The sequence below is a fragment of the Ammospiza caudacuta genome, chromosome 2 (assembly GCF_027887145.1).
Source record: "Ammospiza caudacuta isolate bAmmCau1 chromosome 2, bAmmCau1.pri, whole genome shotgun sequence".
NCBI lineage: Eukaryota > Metazoa > Chordata > Aves > Passeriformes > Passerellidae > Ammospiza > Ammospiza caudacuta.
In genome coordinates this window covers 112,101,196-112,116,436 of record NC_080594.1, presented here as the reverse complement: position 1 = coordinate 112,116,436, position 15,241 = coordinate 112,101,196, and the positions used below count along the sequence as shown (strand labels likewise).

At 36.7% G+C, this 15,241-nt stretch overlaps 1 protein-coding gene across 1 annotated transcript in view; it reads left to right on the top strand.

The window, feature by feature from the left end:
- Window positions 1-15,241, top strand: part of CFAP47 (cilia and flagella associated protein 47) — a 261,632-nt gene that overhangs the window by 238,868 nt on the left and 7,523 nt on the right. Inside the window, exons 61-63 of the mRNA XM_058800177.1 lie at window positions 1,260-1,431; window positions 2,942-3,103; window positions 12,969-13,137. Of these exons, the coding sequence (XP_058656160.1) occupies window positions 1,260-1,431; window positions 2,942-3,103; window positions 12,969-13,137 (503 nt within the window). The remainder of the gene's footprint in view (window positions 1-1,259; window positions 1,432-2,941; window positions 3,104-12,968; window positions 13,138-15,241) is intronic.

The window sequence follows — 15,241 nt, the reverse complement described above, 5'->3', positions numbered from 1 at the left end:
ATGGAAATCCTGTATTTTGATATTCAGTGTGTGTCTGTGATTGATAACCCCTGGTCATGATTCTTTGTTTACATCTGTGTGACTCCCATCTGGTCTATATTCTACAGAGGTCTGTGAACCTATGTGAGTCTATTTTAAAGAGTTACAAATGGTTCAGTATAAGCGGCTACATTTCTTAATCTTTGTGTTATAAAAATGAAGAAACAAAAGGTCACACCTCCTGTGAGCTTCTGAGGTGGGAAGTGGAAATTGTGCATTTCAGAGAAGGACAAAGGATCAGAAGTGTGGGAAGGCATCTCCATACTCACTTAAATTTGGGTGGTTTTACAGATTGGCAGTACCAAAGTAAGCTTTTCTCCAACATTGTCACTTGGACTTTTTATCTAAACAACTCTGTCATCTATATTTTAGAATTCTGAGTCAGAAGGCCTTGGGAATTAACTCTGCATCTGCCTGGCACTATGCAGCCAGGATAAGTGTACAGGGATGCACACACAGCAGTTCTGTACATTTACACCCAGCTGTCCAAATTCAAAATGTGCCCTGAGATAGGTGGTCATAGTACAATGAAATCTCCTGTAGGAGTTAGTGGTTGTGTTAAAACATTTCTCATCCAGAAAATGTGTAAAACTTTTTAATGGATTAACAGCTTGAGATTCTTTTCCTCATGGAAATGTTCCCTTCTGTGCACAAATTGCTATTGTATACTGAATATCTCAGTTTCCTTTATTACAGCTGGAGGAGACATTTGATTCAAGAAGCTCAGCTGTTTATTTTTATGTCATTACTACTTGGCCTTTTCATAGCTGCTTCAGGGGATGAGAGAAGAGGCTGCTGGTGACATCTTCACTATTTCTCTGTATTCTGTGTATTGGGCTTGCAGCCATCAATGGCATTGATGTCCTTAATGATGTTTTTTTTTTCAATTGTCCCAATGGCATTACTCAAAAAGAGTATTATGAGATTTTCATTTAGTTGATGAACTAGAAATATTGCACCAGCCAGAGCAATATTGCTATTACCATTCACATATCCCAAGTAAGTTTTCCAGCTTCTATTTTGCTAGAAACTATATAGCCTGTCATATGAAATGGGAAGATTTTTATGCAGTCAGAAGGAAATCACTTAAGTTTTAGATAATTGCTAGTTTTACTCATTTGTCATTTTTAGTAATAAAGGGAAAAATTGTAACTCTGAGCCAACCAACTGTGTGAAATTATAGTGCACACAGGCTGATATTTTTCTTTTGTATCATTTAGGTTCCTCTGCAACACTGGAGTTTCTGTATGAATTGCAATATCAATCAGATGAAATTAGATATCAGCTTGAATCTTTGGTTGGAATGGAGCTGGTTGAAAAAGAATGGGATACAGAATCCAGAATTGTAACACTGATCTTTAATGTAGTGTTTGCACCTAGCAAACCAATGAGGTAAGGTCCTTAATATCAAAAAAACATGTAATGAAATCCTGTGTGGTCATTCTTAGATAATCATTCCCCTGCATTCTTCTCCTCATTTTGTTTTCACCTCTGACATCTATTGGTTTAGATTTTCTCCCTTGCTGCTTCTCAGTATGCTATCTTTGGTGTTAAAACTGACAATGTTTCTTTTTAGTGCCTGTGAGATGATTAAGTAATTCTTTTGAATTACTTCCATAGTCTGTGTGTGCATCGTTTTACTTCTAAACATTGGAGTATTGAAAGACTTCCAATGAAAATTATTTGTTCTCATAATTCTTAAAAAAAAATACAAACAATATGTTCTCTCAGTCTTGGAAATCTTTTCCTAGACAAGCATGTGTACTAGACAAGCATATTCTTTGACTGGGTGGGATAGTAGAATTTGAAATTAGTTTCTACTGCACCAGTAACAATGATCAATGATCAGGAAATTATTCTCCTTTTTTATTATTGTGATGTGACAAATTATGTACATGCTTTGATTTACAAAAGAACATCTCCCTTCTTTAAAAAGAAACTGTTGAAGGGAGATCCTGTTGGAGATAGGGAAGTTGTCCCTTCCTTTGGATACAGTCTGATGTGGGTAAGGAGGAGGCTGAAATGAAGCTTTTGGGACCTGCAGGCACAAAGTAAATCAGAGTCCCAACTTTACAAGGAGTATTAGGGAACAGTCACTGCTGAGTATCATGGGTTGCATGAAAAGAGTTATCTTTAGGAGGCAGGGGGTTGCTCTTTATTTGCAGTAGTCCAGAAGATTAATGAAATAAACAAAGAGCAAACCTTTAGGAAGAATGATCCACCCGCCTGATTCAGTGTCATTGTGTCAGAGGGAGGTGAATTTACAAAGCCTTTTCATTTCTACTCTCTCATTTTTATTCTATTATGTTTTAATTTGGTTTGGATTTTTTTTATCTTTGTGTACTTGAGACTTAGGCTTCCTGCAGAGGACTCAATGACTGCAATTAATTAGTTTTGTTATCTTCAGAATCTACAGCACCAACTCTCTTATTCTGAAGGCATCAGAGGCTGGCATCTTCCTTAAGTACATATACCTTTGTCAGATTTATTTGATCCTGCTATGAACTGCTAATATGTTCTGGACAAAATTCTCCTCTAACATCACTGTAAATACAGAATAATGAGTAAAATAGTTTAGTGTTTTTGGGTTGTTTTAGTTTAAAAAAGAGCAAGCAGAGGAAGAATAAAATCTCATGACTGTGCCAGGAATGTTACTTCCATATTATGTTCTTTCTTGTAATTTGCTGGAAATATCTAGCACTATTTAATCTACATTCCAGTTAAGTTTACCTGATAAATACTATGCCATGCAAAATTAGGGATGTTTTCCAGTTTAAAGTAATTTGTATTTTCATTTTACTGCGGTTTACTTGTATATGCTCAAAGATTTTTTTTTATATTAATCAGTTCATGTTTTATAATGTTTTTCTATGTATTGACTGTTGTTATCTGAAATTTTAAGGAGTGAGGCAACTCTTATAATTCAGTGTACTGCAGGAGGCCTTTGGAAGTTTCCATTGGTGTTCATTGCCACAGAGCCAGAAGTGGATGATGTGATCAACATTGAAGCAGTTGGCCTCAATAAGGAATCCATAGTTGGCTTTAGGCTCACAAGCCAGACAAGGTAAAAACACTTACATTCAAGAATTTATGCACTTTTCTGAGGGTACAACTCCTACTCAAACACATTGGTTAGAATAAATTTGGGCAACACACACATAACCCGGATGCAGCTATTTCATCCCTGTTTTCAAGAGCTGCATTGTTTCAGTAACAAATGTGATTTTGAAGCTTTGTTGTAGAAAACAGAAACATTCTACCTTTAGGCTTTGGCTTGAGAGAAAATCTGTGGAATAGATCCACATGTTTATTTTTTTGTTTTTTTGGTTTTTTTCCTCCCTAAAAGGTTTAGGAAGATGTTAAAATGTGTAATACAATGTTAAGGAATGATAATAATTTTGTGCTATTAAAGGCTCACTAGTAAGACTTTAAAAGCTAGTGCTTTTACTAATAGATTATTTCAATGTACTTTATGCTTACACCAAGTTAAAAGCATTCCTTCACCTTGTGCTTTAAAGAATTTTAAATGCGCTATTCTTTTTAAAATACTCTTATTGTATTATATAAGTGTGCTGAATTCATCTCTGCTTCCACTTGCTAAAATAATGGTGTAATTCTTCAGTATTTTATTACTCTCCTTTTTTAAAAGCCCTGCAGAAACCCCTGTTAATATATAATTTTTGCATATTTCAGTTATTTCCCCAGAGTTTTACAATGTTACAGTAAACTTACAATGTCATTTGTATACAGCAGGAAGTCAAGGAATAAATTGTGTGTGTGATAACGATAGATATGTTTAAAATATTAAACAGGGAATCTGAATGAGTCACAATGTTTACAATCTATGTACCTTATGGAAGTTTTAAATTGTCTTTCATTTTCTTTTAAATTAACAATTTTTACTATATATCTAGAAGGTGTGCCAGATATGCAGATTGACGCTTTCATGGTGGATACATCCTTTGGTTTCATCCTCATCAGGAAATGTATTTGGTTACAACTGATTTTTAAGCTTGTTTCCAAAAGCTGTGTCTCTGAGAGGGACACTTGTTCCAGGGTTTAGATGTCTGTCAGTGATGTTAATTGAGGACTCTGACAAAGGCTTCTATCACAGTGATCAAGTTAACAGCTTCAAAAGAATGGCTGTTTCAGGAACAAAAGCAAAGCAATTGCTCTGGCAATACTGTAATCTCCTGGTAGGTGTTTGATAGCAGTGAAGATACCTGATGTTCTCCAGAAAGGTGTTATAAAACCTGAGTCATTATAGTTATACGGAGGAAGAGCCGTGGTGGAAGATAGATTCTCTTTTGCCCTTAAACAAATTCCAACTTTATTTTATATAGCAAGTGTTCCTCCCATACATTTCAAATGCAAAATGTAATGCTTGCATGTAGTAAAAAAGCTCTGTGTTATAAACAGCACCAGGAACTCCACTCATGAGGGTGCCTTGGGAAGAGCACTGCCAGCAGGTCAGGGAGGGGATCCTGCTCCTCAGCCCTGTGAGGATCACCTGGAGTGCTGGGTCCAGTTCTGGGCTCCTCGGGACAGGACAGACGTGGAAATCCTGGAGCTGATGCAGTGGAGGGTGACAAAGATGTTGGAGGGACTGGAGCATCTCACTGAGGACAGGCTGAGGGAGCTGGGCCTGTCCAATCATGAGATATCTGAGAGGGGCCCTGATCCCTGTCAGTGTCTGCTCCCTGGTTCCAGCAATGGGGCAGGAGGAACAAACAGAAACTGAGGCACAGAAGTTCCATCTGAACATTAGCAATAATTTATTTCCTGTTTAATGACCAAACACTGGAGCAGATTGTCCAGAGAGGGTGGGGAGTCTCTCAGTGGAGATATCCAAGAACTGTTTGGACACAATCCTGTGCTGGGGGCTCTGGGATGACCCCACTTGGACAGGGAGGCTGGACCTGGTGACCCACTGTGATCCCTTCAGCCTGACCCACTCTGTGATTCTGTGAACTGCTTCATAACTGATATATTGCTTTATCTTACCTGTGATTTGCTTAGGAGATACTAGTGGTGGAGGTTTTGTATAGAAGTAGAACACTCAGCCAACCAACACATAGTATAGAGGATCTGAAGATTAAAAGCAATTACATAAGAAAAACATATATTACAGGTGTAATTTAATGCTTGAATAACTCAAATTATATAGATTAAAAATAAAATAATGACATATTAAAACAGGGTTTAAAATTTTTGGATAGGATACAAAGTGCCATCCTATAGATCCTCCCTGAAAAAACAGATGATCAGCCCTTTGGATTTTCCTTGGTAGTCAATTAGCAGCACAATCCATAGAGAAGCAGTTCTGTGACTTTAAGAGAGATGGGGTTTCTTATGCTGGACAGTAGTTCATGGCACTGCTGCTTGGGAAGGAACTGTGGGGAAACAGGTGTATTTCTGAGTAACCTGCTAGGGAGGGACTCTGCAGATGTGTCTTTTTCTCCTGCTACTGCCAGGAAAGAGGGGTTGCACAGCATCACTGAGGACACCTCTGCATCTTTTTGAGCTAGCAGGGTGCATAGTGATGCAACAAATAGTATATGAGAGCCACAGGCCCTAAAAAAGGCTCAGGATCTTATTAAGAACAGATTAGGATTTATATATCTATATATTTATATCTAGGAATATATATATACACACACACACCACATTGAATGAGGATTTTTCAGTGCTCCACAATAAATCTATGAGATCAATAGATTTAGCTTTCTTTTTCTTTACAGCTAGTGCAACTCAAATGTGGCCTTCCTCCTTAAATTCCACATTCCTCCCCTCCCTCCCCCAAAATCCTGTGTGTGTACAGGATATCTTAGAATAAATTAATGATTTTGAAGGATGATCAGTTAAAAATGGGAGGTCATTGCTACACTCTTCACAATGATCTGCAATAATGAAAGCTCCAGCAGTTCATGAAAATATGTAATGCACCATTTCAATACATTTAAAGTTCACACAATGAGAAATAGCCCAATATGTGCTCCAGAAAATAATGAAAGATACTGAGAATGCAGCTAAACAGTTTTATTGCATGAAGAAAACAGATGTATTTTTAAAAAATATATGCACCTCTGTCAGTTGGAATACAGTAGACCCAATATTTTACTTTCAGCTTTAAAAATTCCAAAGGGACATGTTGTTGAAAGGTTTTTTGTATTGGCATTAAGCTTGATTAGAGTCAAAATCAGCAGATTTCACTTCCTAAATAAGAAAGATCTACCACTTCTTAACATTCATGGATGACCTTTTTCAGGTTTTATCATAAACAGAGGAGTAATTCAACACTAACTGAAATCATTGGCAGCATTTCCACTGGAGTAATTTGTTTTAGTATAAACCTCTAATGTTTGACATAATATTAGTGCTTGTTTTAATACCAAATGCATTATTGAATGCCAATGGTTTACAGAATGATAGCAGTTTTAACAAAAAAAGATTGAATATTATCCTTGGAAATAAAACTCACACAAATTTATTTGCTATCTATCTTAAATTATTGGTCTATTATTTTATGTTGAAATCTGTAACTGAAACATAAAATAGAAACTCTCAAAGTGATACTTTGCTTAAGAAAACTAGCCATTTCTATATTTGGCATATTGAAGATAACTTAATGTATTTTAATCAATTAAGTTTGGGATCAGGACATTTGCATTAATACAGAAGTGGGCTTTGGAGCTTATTCACTGCTCTATCTTCCTGTACAGAGTTATTTTGATGGTTGGACTTATTCACATTAGGATACTGATGTCCACCTACAGCAGAATGTTACCTTATGTTTTTCAGGGCAAATACCTCAGTAGCCAACTTGAGATGTGTGGGATAGATAGATAGATAGATAGATAGATAGATAGATAGATAGATAGATAGATATTTGTTAACACTATATTCACTTGGAAATCTTCTGTAAACTACACTACATTTGAAGGTTTAGTCAAGCTGGGGGATAATTCTCCCCTATTTGTTCTGTCTGCTTTTTTCTCATGCAGAGTTTCCTTTCACCAATTTAGTTCTGCCTGCCCATATATCTGTTAGTGATTGTTACAATCATGTATGGCTTCCCATATGCAGTAGTATTTTTCCATCTTTCCATCCTGCCCTGACACTCCAATCCTGTGTTTATCACAAGCGGGATATTTGTTACATTAAGGAAACTTCTCGGATAAACTCAAACTGCCCCTCTGAAAAACGTGGCACGTGTTGTCACAGCCTCAAAAAAAAGCAAACAGCCTCATGTTGATGCGATCTCCCCAGAGGGCAATCTGCAAAATTCAAGGCTCCACCTGATTTTGGACACAGAGCTAGAATAAAGAGGAAGAAAAGCCCCAAACTGGTGGACTGGGGAGATGAGAATAAAGATGAAATTAGGCTTTAAAATGACTGCAGATGCAGATTTATTTCTTTTAACCTACTTTTCATTGGAGATTTTCCTTAATTCTTCTATGTACATTTCCTACTGCATAGAATAAATCTTCAGTTAAGAACATTCCTTGATCACACAAAATTAATTTTAATTCTGAGGAATTAGTGGGCAACCCATTTTGTTTCTGTACCCACCCTTATTTTGAAGGGAAAACAACAAAAAATGTTTACAATTACAATTTTAAGAATAATTTCTCTCTTACTCTAATTACTGCTATATTTCATTAGAACTACCATGAGCCAGGATTAAGTATGCTGCAAGAAAATGCATTTGTTAAATTCTCAGTTCATTCATCCTCTCCTTCACTCTCTCACACATTGTTGTGTACGATACAGGCCTGGATTCCTCTGCCAATCTCTTTGTTAGCAGTTCTGCAAAATTCTACCACCAATCTAAAGATGTAATTAGAATACTTCCTCTTAGTACTTCCCACATAGCAGCAGCTGCAAAGCACAAATGTTGACTGGGCTCCATGTTTTGGAGCCTGAATGGAGACTAGTGGAAAATATTGATGATGTAAACATTCAGCAGACTTTTCACAAAGTTGTGATCACCCTTGCTAACAATGCAATCCTTGACATGTCACACACTTAGCCAGGACCTGTTTGCAGTCATCACTCAATCTGCAGACAGCACCTGTTGAAAGCGAAGGGAGATGACCCATCTTGTTGTTGATCAGCATCGACTCCGATTTATTGATCAAATCAGTCATCTTTTATAATAGTGTTAATTAACTCCATGCATATTGCAAAATCCGAGCTCACGATAGGTTACAGAGAAAACTCTAACCCCTCCTTTTGTTTTACAATACCTGTGGTTGTTTATTGAAACCAAAATTAGTGTTCTCACTCTGATATGAAGAGTTCTCAAAACCTTCATATCTGTTCCCAGAGCAGCCAAGGACTGTTATGAGGAGACTGTCTGAGAATCCTGCTGTTTATAGAAAAGGTGCCTCTGAACCCAGTTATTTACAAAATCAAGCCTGGGAACTGCTGCTTTACAGCTGCCTTTTACTTTCCCATCAGCTGTACACCTTCATGGCCTCTTTCTTTAAGCCATGCTTGAACCAGGCTCTCCACAAGCACCCCTGGGTAAAACAGGGATGAGACAGAAATGAGCTTGTGCAGATAGAACCTCTAACTCCTGCTCTGGTTTTACAGCATGCACACACAAAAAAATGGCATCTTAGGGTTGGTAAAGCATTTGTCATGCAGTGCTTGCTCATATTTTTTGAAAATCCTTAAATTCTACAGCAGCCTTTCCAAAAAAGTGATAGCCAGAGTTTTAAAGCTTTACTGATGTTCAGAGTTCAGGATTTAGAGTGGTCAATTAAACCAGAGTGAGTTTGGGTATGAACCGTAACCGATTCTTATAAATAATAATGAGTTATTAATTTGTTTTTCCATTGCATTTTTTTTGTTGATAAGAAATTATCTAAATCATACCAAGTATCACTAATGATTCTATAGAATTTGACAACAGCATACAATTAATATGTTTTAAAGACTTGACTGTGTAATAACTGAAATTTCTTGTGTCATCCAACAGATGTTAACTAAAAATTAAAATAAAAACATTTAGTTATGATTAACTATTGTTTGAACTATTGTAACATTTTAATATCCCTTATTTCTTGAAGCAGTTACCTACTTTACAGACTAAGACATTTTGTTACTCTTTTATTAGCAAAAAATACCCAAGCATTTGGCCAAAAGGACTACATGCTGGTATTTTTATGTGTGGCTTTTCAAAATGCTGAGTTTTGTAAAGGAATACATTTCTACAGGAATATTCTACAGGAATAATTTACTGCTTCAGTAGTTTTGGGAAGAGAAACATTAGACCTATTTTGAGCCATAATTTAATAAATATGTCCAGTTTTGATGAGTATTTTATAAGTTTTGGAGTGTGAGCTATACAGAAATATAAATTTTAAGTTCTTCTTTCGTTGAAGATGTATTCTTGCTGCTATTGTTTTTTAGTTTAATAATTTGAAAATTGTGTAGCATTGATAAGCATAGACTTCTATATAAGGAAAAGGTTAAAGGATTAATTATAAAAATGTCCATGTAAGACAAGACAACCTCTTTTCCAGGTTGTCATGATGTGATTGTACAATTATTATTTAAATTCAACTTAGTGTTTACTCTTGTTCATTATTTGAGTAAGGACAGAGTTCGTGTTGTCTGATGGCAGTATCAAACCATTATGAGAGGATTTAAGGAAAGACAGATGGGAAAACACATTTATTGTCTTTGTTTTATAAGGCTTCTGCCCTTACACTTTCTAATTCATTTGGGCTTGGATTATATGTGTTTTCAAAACTCTACACATCATTAAGCTTTATGAAGTATGTTCATATCTGCCACCCTTCTTGAAAAAGTGCAGACTGCCTCACAACTGACCTTCAGGGCTGAGGAATGACAAGCCAAACATTCACTCCAGAGCTGTTTCACCTGAAGGATTAATCAAAAAGGAAAAATTAAATTTTAATAAGTTTAAGAAACAGAATTATTAATTTTTAATTATACACTAAATATACAGACACAGAAAATGATAATGTCTGAAATTCAGGTGCTATTCTGGGAATTTCATATTCAGATTTCTCTTTATTATAAAAGATGAGAAAGTTAAAGCAATTTACTTGTGCTAGTGAGGTCCCCAACATGCCAGTTTATCTCCCTAATGTGAACAGCAGTGAAAGCACTGCTTGTTTTATCTCAGGGGGCATATTTAGATTTATTTTTAAAACAATGCAAGAGTCATCAGTGAAAAGTTTCTGTTTCTGATTTTGTATAATTTTTTTCATTGCTGGTTTTTGTACCATCTTCATCACAATCCCTGCTGGCCTATCATATTATGGCTATGCATTTAATTTGTCAGGATTTCTATTTTCCTTACTTGGACATAGCTTCTACTCTGAGAAACATTTTGCATCCAGTAGACACCCTGACTCTTTTGTTTAAAACTGACAGGCTTTGGGAACAGGAATGTTTTAGCTGTGATTATTGTGTTCATGCCAGTTCATATATTTTTATGTATTTTACTTAAAAATTATAACTGCCTCTAGCAGCTTGTTATAATGCTGTCAAGAAGCATGCAGATTTTATTTAAAGCTTTTTTATTTTTTTTTTCTTTCCATTTTTAAAATCTGACCAGGGTGATGTAATAACATTATTTTTTTCTGACTTGGTAAATATCTTGTGCATAATTATAGGTGAGTTTCACTTTAAACTGTCTGATCCCCTTGTCTGGACAAAAGCTGTGGTTTTTTTCTCCTCTCTGTTTTCTGACTGTTTAGATGTCTCTGAAAAATTCTGAAGCAAGCTACTGTTGCATATCTCCCTGCTAAGAGGCAATTTCTGCAGGAATGAAATCTGTATTTTCCTGTGTTTGCTGTGTAAGCAGCCTGTCCCCTGCCTCATCTCCCCTAGCACTTTATCATCACATCTGGGGTCCAAGCCATGCTCTTGGATGTCTTACAAAAACACCAAGTATTTACTGGGAGTTCTCATCCCTAACTATTCACTGGAAAACAGACTGAGCATGGGAGACACTGAAAATGCTGCCTTGAAATGTTCCTGAAGCCAGTCAATAGAGCAGTGATGCTGGAAATGAAAACCTGTGTCCAGGTCTGTTTTCAGCACGAAAATATTTATCTCAGGCATTTTGATGAGTGCTCTGCTCAGCTGCTCAGTCAAGATCTGCCACTTCTTTTTGATCCCATTCCTGCTGTCTGTGTGTAGTGGGTGTGCTCTAGGCATTCACAGCTGAGCACTTCTTTTGGGAAACAAAGATGTGAAAATTCCAGGCTTATCTGGCCCGTGGATGGGAGCTCAGGCCCAGCAGGATTATAGCCCAGCAGGGCTATAAACTCAGTGGCACAACTTTAGGCACCACAAAAAGAGGTTGTTAGCATAAGTTTGATGTCAAGACTAGAAGTCTGGAAATGTAGTTTCAGACATTCAGGACTTTTGCCCACCTTGCTATCACCTAAAGAAAAAGCCAGGCTAAATCTTTTGATGCACCCAAGTCCAACAGTACTGTTTAGTATCAGTTCTTTATTTTGGAAGCAACAGAAGATTTTTGGTTTCTTTTTCTGCACTCTCACTGTTTGTTTCTATAAACTGGCAGTGTGACCTTTTTTTCAGGAGAGCATTTTGAATATAGAGCAACCTTTCATGAGAACAGATTCCAAGAGAGGGCTATTTTTAAACAAAATTACAGAGGCCCAGCATGCCACCCACAAGATAGCGCTTGCCCAGGAAATGTGGAACATTTCCGCAGAGATATGACTTGCCATAAAATATTAAATTTCATTCCTTTGTGGGTATTTTCTTTGAAAAGTGTTATTTCTGGTGTGACAGTCCATGAATAAACAGATTTGAACAGCTTTTCTTTGAGATGCTGTTAGCTTTCCATTCTTCAGGTTTTATCAACACAGGAAAATGTATTCCCTCTAAGTGTGCACCATACTTGCCCTGCTGTACGGTGCCAGGCTGTTGTGGATTAATTTTTGACCATCCCATTGTATTTCTACTTTCAATTTCCTGTGTTCTCCTTCTGTTCAGAGAGTGATAGAGTTGTCCTCAGCAAAACATATAAAGACTAAAAGGAGAATGCCTCACCAGAAAATACAAAAATGTACATTGTTTTCATGCTGAGAATGTTTATGGCAAGGAGTCCCCGAGGAATTGTGATGGACAGGCTTTAGTTTGGGATTGGCCTAGGAATTGTTTTATAGTGCTCAGCCACTGTCTTCACCAGGACTAGGGGTTTTCTTTGGGTCCAACAGCGCTGCTGTGAACCAAGCATTAGACAAGATCTGCAGTACCTGTGACAGAAATACTTTGAGATAAGAGATACACAGTATTATCAATACAGGAACTTAATTATGTTACTGTAAAAATCTTAAAATGTTCAGTATATGGGATATGAAAAATGTGAAAACAGTGATAAAAATTATTACTTTCCATATCTCAATTTCAAGGCTTTAAGAACTCCCTCCTAGTCTATTAACACTCTGCCAGAATGCAAATTCAGTTCTAGTCATAAACCCTAATAAAATGGGTAGCTTGTCAGTTTTATTTGATTAGAGATTGGAAAAGGGAGTACTTTTAATAGGAAAAATGGATTGTCACTCTGATATGGAATTTACTTCTATCACTGTTATGATATTTTTACAAGTCAAATGATTCTTTTTTTTTTCCTAATGGCAAATGCTATCATTATTCCATAGTTAATATAATATTTATAATAGCATGTAAATGTGTTTGAAATTGAATATCAGTATGCAGGTCCCTGTGTATAAATAAAGAACCACTACAAAATAATTACTCTGTAAGTAAGAATGCTGTTAATATTCCATATTCATTCCATGCCATGTTTCCTGAGTAATGCCACATGGTGGCCTAAGTGTTAGATTGCAGATAAATTCTGTGAAGATGCTGTAAAAGGCACAAGAGTCTCCTGTTTTTGTGCTTTTCTGCAGGTACCCAGAGCCATTCACTGCACACTTCCTGGCAGGCAGTGATCCTGATTTCCTTGTGATGCCACAAGCTGGAGAGCTTCTCCCAGAGGGCACTGGGGGGACCCATATAACAGTGGGGTACAAGCCAAGGATGTACGGCAGGAAGCACACAGCAACCCTGGTCATTGAGGTAAGCCTTCCCCAGGGCAACCACAGATCCTCCTGCAGGAGGGCAGCAGGAAGAGAATCCTGCACCAAGGAGCAGCACTGGAGCACACCCAGTGCATGTGCTGGGATGGCTTTGCTACTCCTCACAATGGACAAGAATAAAGCTAAATTTGGAGAATTGACTGATGAAACTGGAAAAATATACTGTATTTTACACTTTATTCTAATTTCTACATTACCCTTTTGCCATCAGCACCAGAGGCAGATGCTTCATCTTGATACGTTTGCCCCAACTCCATAGACAATATGATTTTCACAGAGAAATCAATATAATCCTGTAAAGAACTGGTGGAGAATATAAAAGTAGTTGAATATGTGAAGCCTAGGTTATTGATTTTAATTGTATTATACATCTTATATGATCAAAGCCTCCAAGAAGGCAGGTGCCCAACTGTGGAGGAGAGAATTTCAGAGCGCAAAGCCAGGAATAGCTCTTTTGAAGCAAGATGCAAAATAAACAAAAATTATTTGCAACCAAATAGCCTGTGTAAGTGTGAAGGTCAGGAAACATTTGAAGACGTGTATTCCTTCAACTGTTAAAATGCTCTCAGAAACTAATTTTCAAGTTTTAAGTTATTCTTTAGAAGGAATCTGTTGAAAACAAACAGCAGGGGCAAACCCCCACATCTCTATAAATCCTGGTTTGTACTTTCACTCTATTCACTGCATGCTGGTAGTGTTTTCAGCCTACTATATTAGAAGTGAAACAGCAATATTGATTTAAGAAATAAGATGGTCAGAATAAAGTTGATAAAAAGATGCATGGCAAATCACTCTAGTGTTTTATCTCTAGAAGTGACAGCTTGTATAACAGTGAATGAGAAATTCAAATCCTGGAAAAAACAAGGTTCTTCAACCCCTCCTAGTTGTTTTCTTTTACTGTATTAGATGTCTGATTAATGCAGTCTCTTTACATAAACAGCAATGATGCTTATCACTCTTCCATTTGAAAAATAAGATATCTTACTGAATATATTTTGTGCTATTTTGTGTTTTAAAAGTACTGTATGACACAGCTACAGAGCTCAGACACTTGAAGTTTTGGAGCTGAACTGCTGTTTTTAGGCATGGCACATACAAATGCAGTACCTGTGCTTGTCCTTGGCTTAGCTTTCATCACTAACAAGGAGATTTTACCATAAATCTGTCTGGAATGGGACAAACCCAATGATCAAAGGCTATTATTAGCTCTTTAAGAACTCAGGCAGTAATTCAGAATTTCCTTTTAGGAATTTATCAGTATAGATGACCTGTGTCTAATTGGATTTTTAAGCTACATGCACTCACACCTCAGTCTGTGGTTATGATCTAGGTAGACAGCTCTTCTCATCTCCACCTTTGGTACTGTGTGTGGCTGCAGTAAGTCAGTCATTCATACATATTACATATATATACATCTATATCTACATCTATATCTATATCTATATCTATATATCTATATCTATATCTATATCTATATCTATATCTATATCTATATCTATATCTATATCTATATCTATATCTATCTATATCTATATCTATATATAAGATCACATCTTCTTGTGTCTGTTCCTGGATATTAAAAAATGCATCAAGGGTTCTTGATTCTCACAAGCACAACTCCATCACAGTCTGTTAGAGCTGTTTCTAACATTCTCACTCAAATTGCAGAATTAAGTGGTTTCAGTAATGTTTTTTGATGAGGCTTCTGTTCTCTTTGCTCTTTTTGGTAGCCCTTTTCTGTACTCCAGACTTCCCCCTTTGTGCTCCCCCCAAGCTTTAATTCCTGCAGTTGTGATGGAAGGCAGAGCACGTGTGGCTGTGTGTGATTCAGCTGCTGTGCTCTGAGCACTGACCTGGTGTAAGATTTTATGAGATGTTGAGAATACCTGATACTCATTTCTGCCTTTTGTGTTTGTTGAAATCATTTCCATTAATAAACTGAGGGAGACAGACTTAGTAAGATATATTAAATAAAAGCTGTATTAAATCATTCTTATTTGGGGAATAACAGTGGAGGTGGTGAAATGCAATTAGTGTTTGACCTAACACTGAAGAGCCTTTCTTGCTTGTATCCTCTCTAGCCA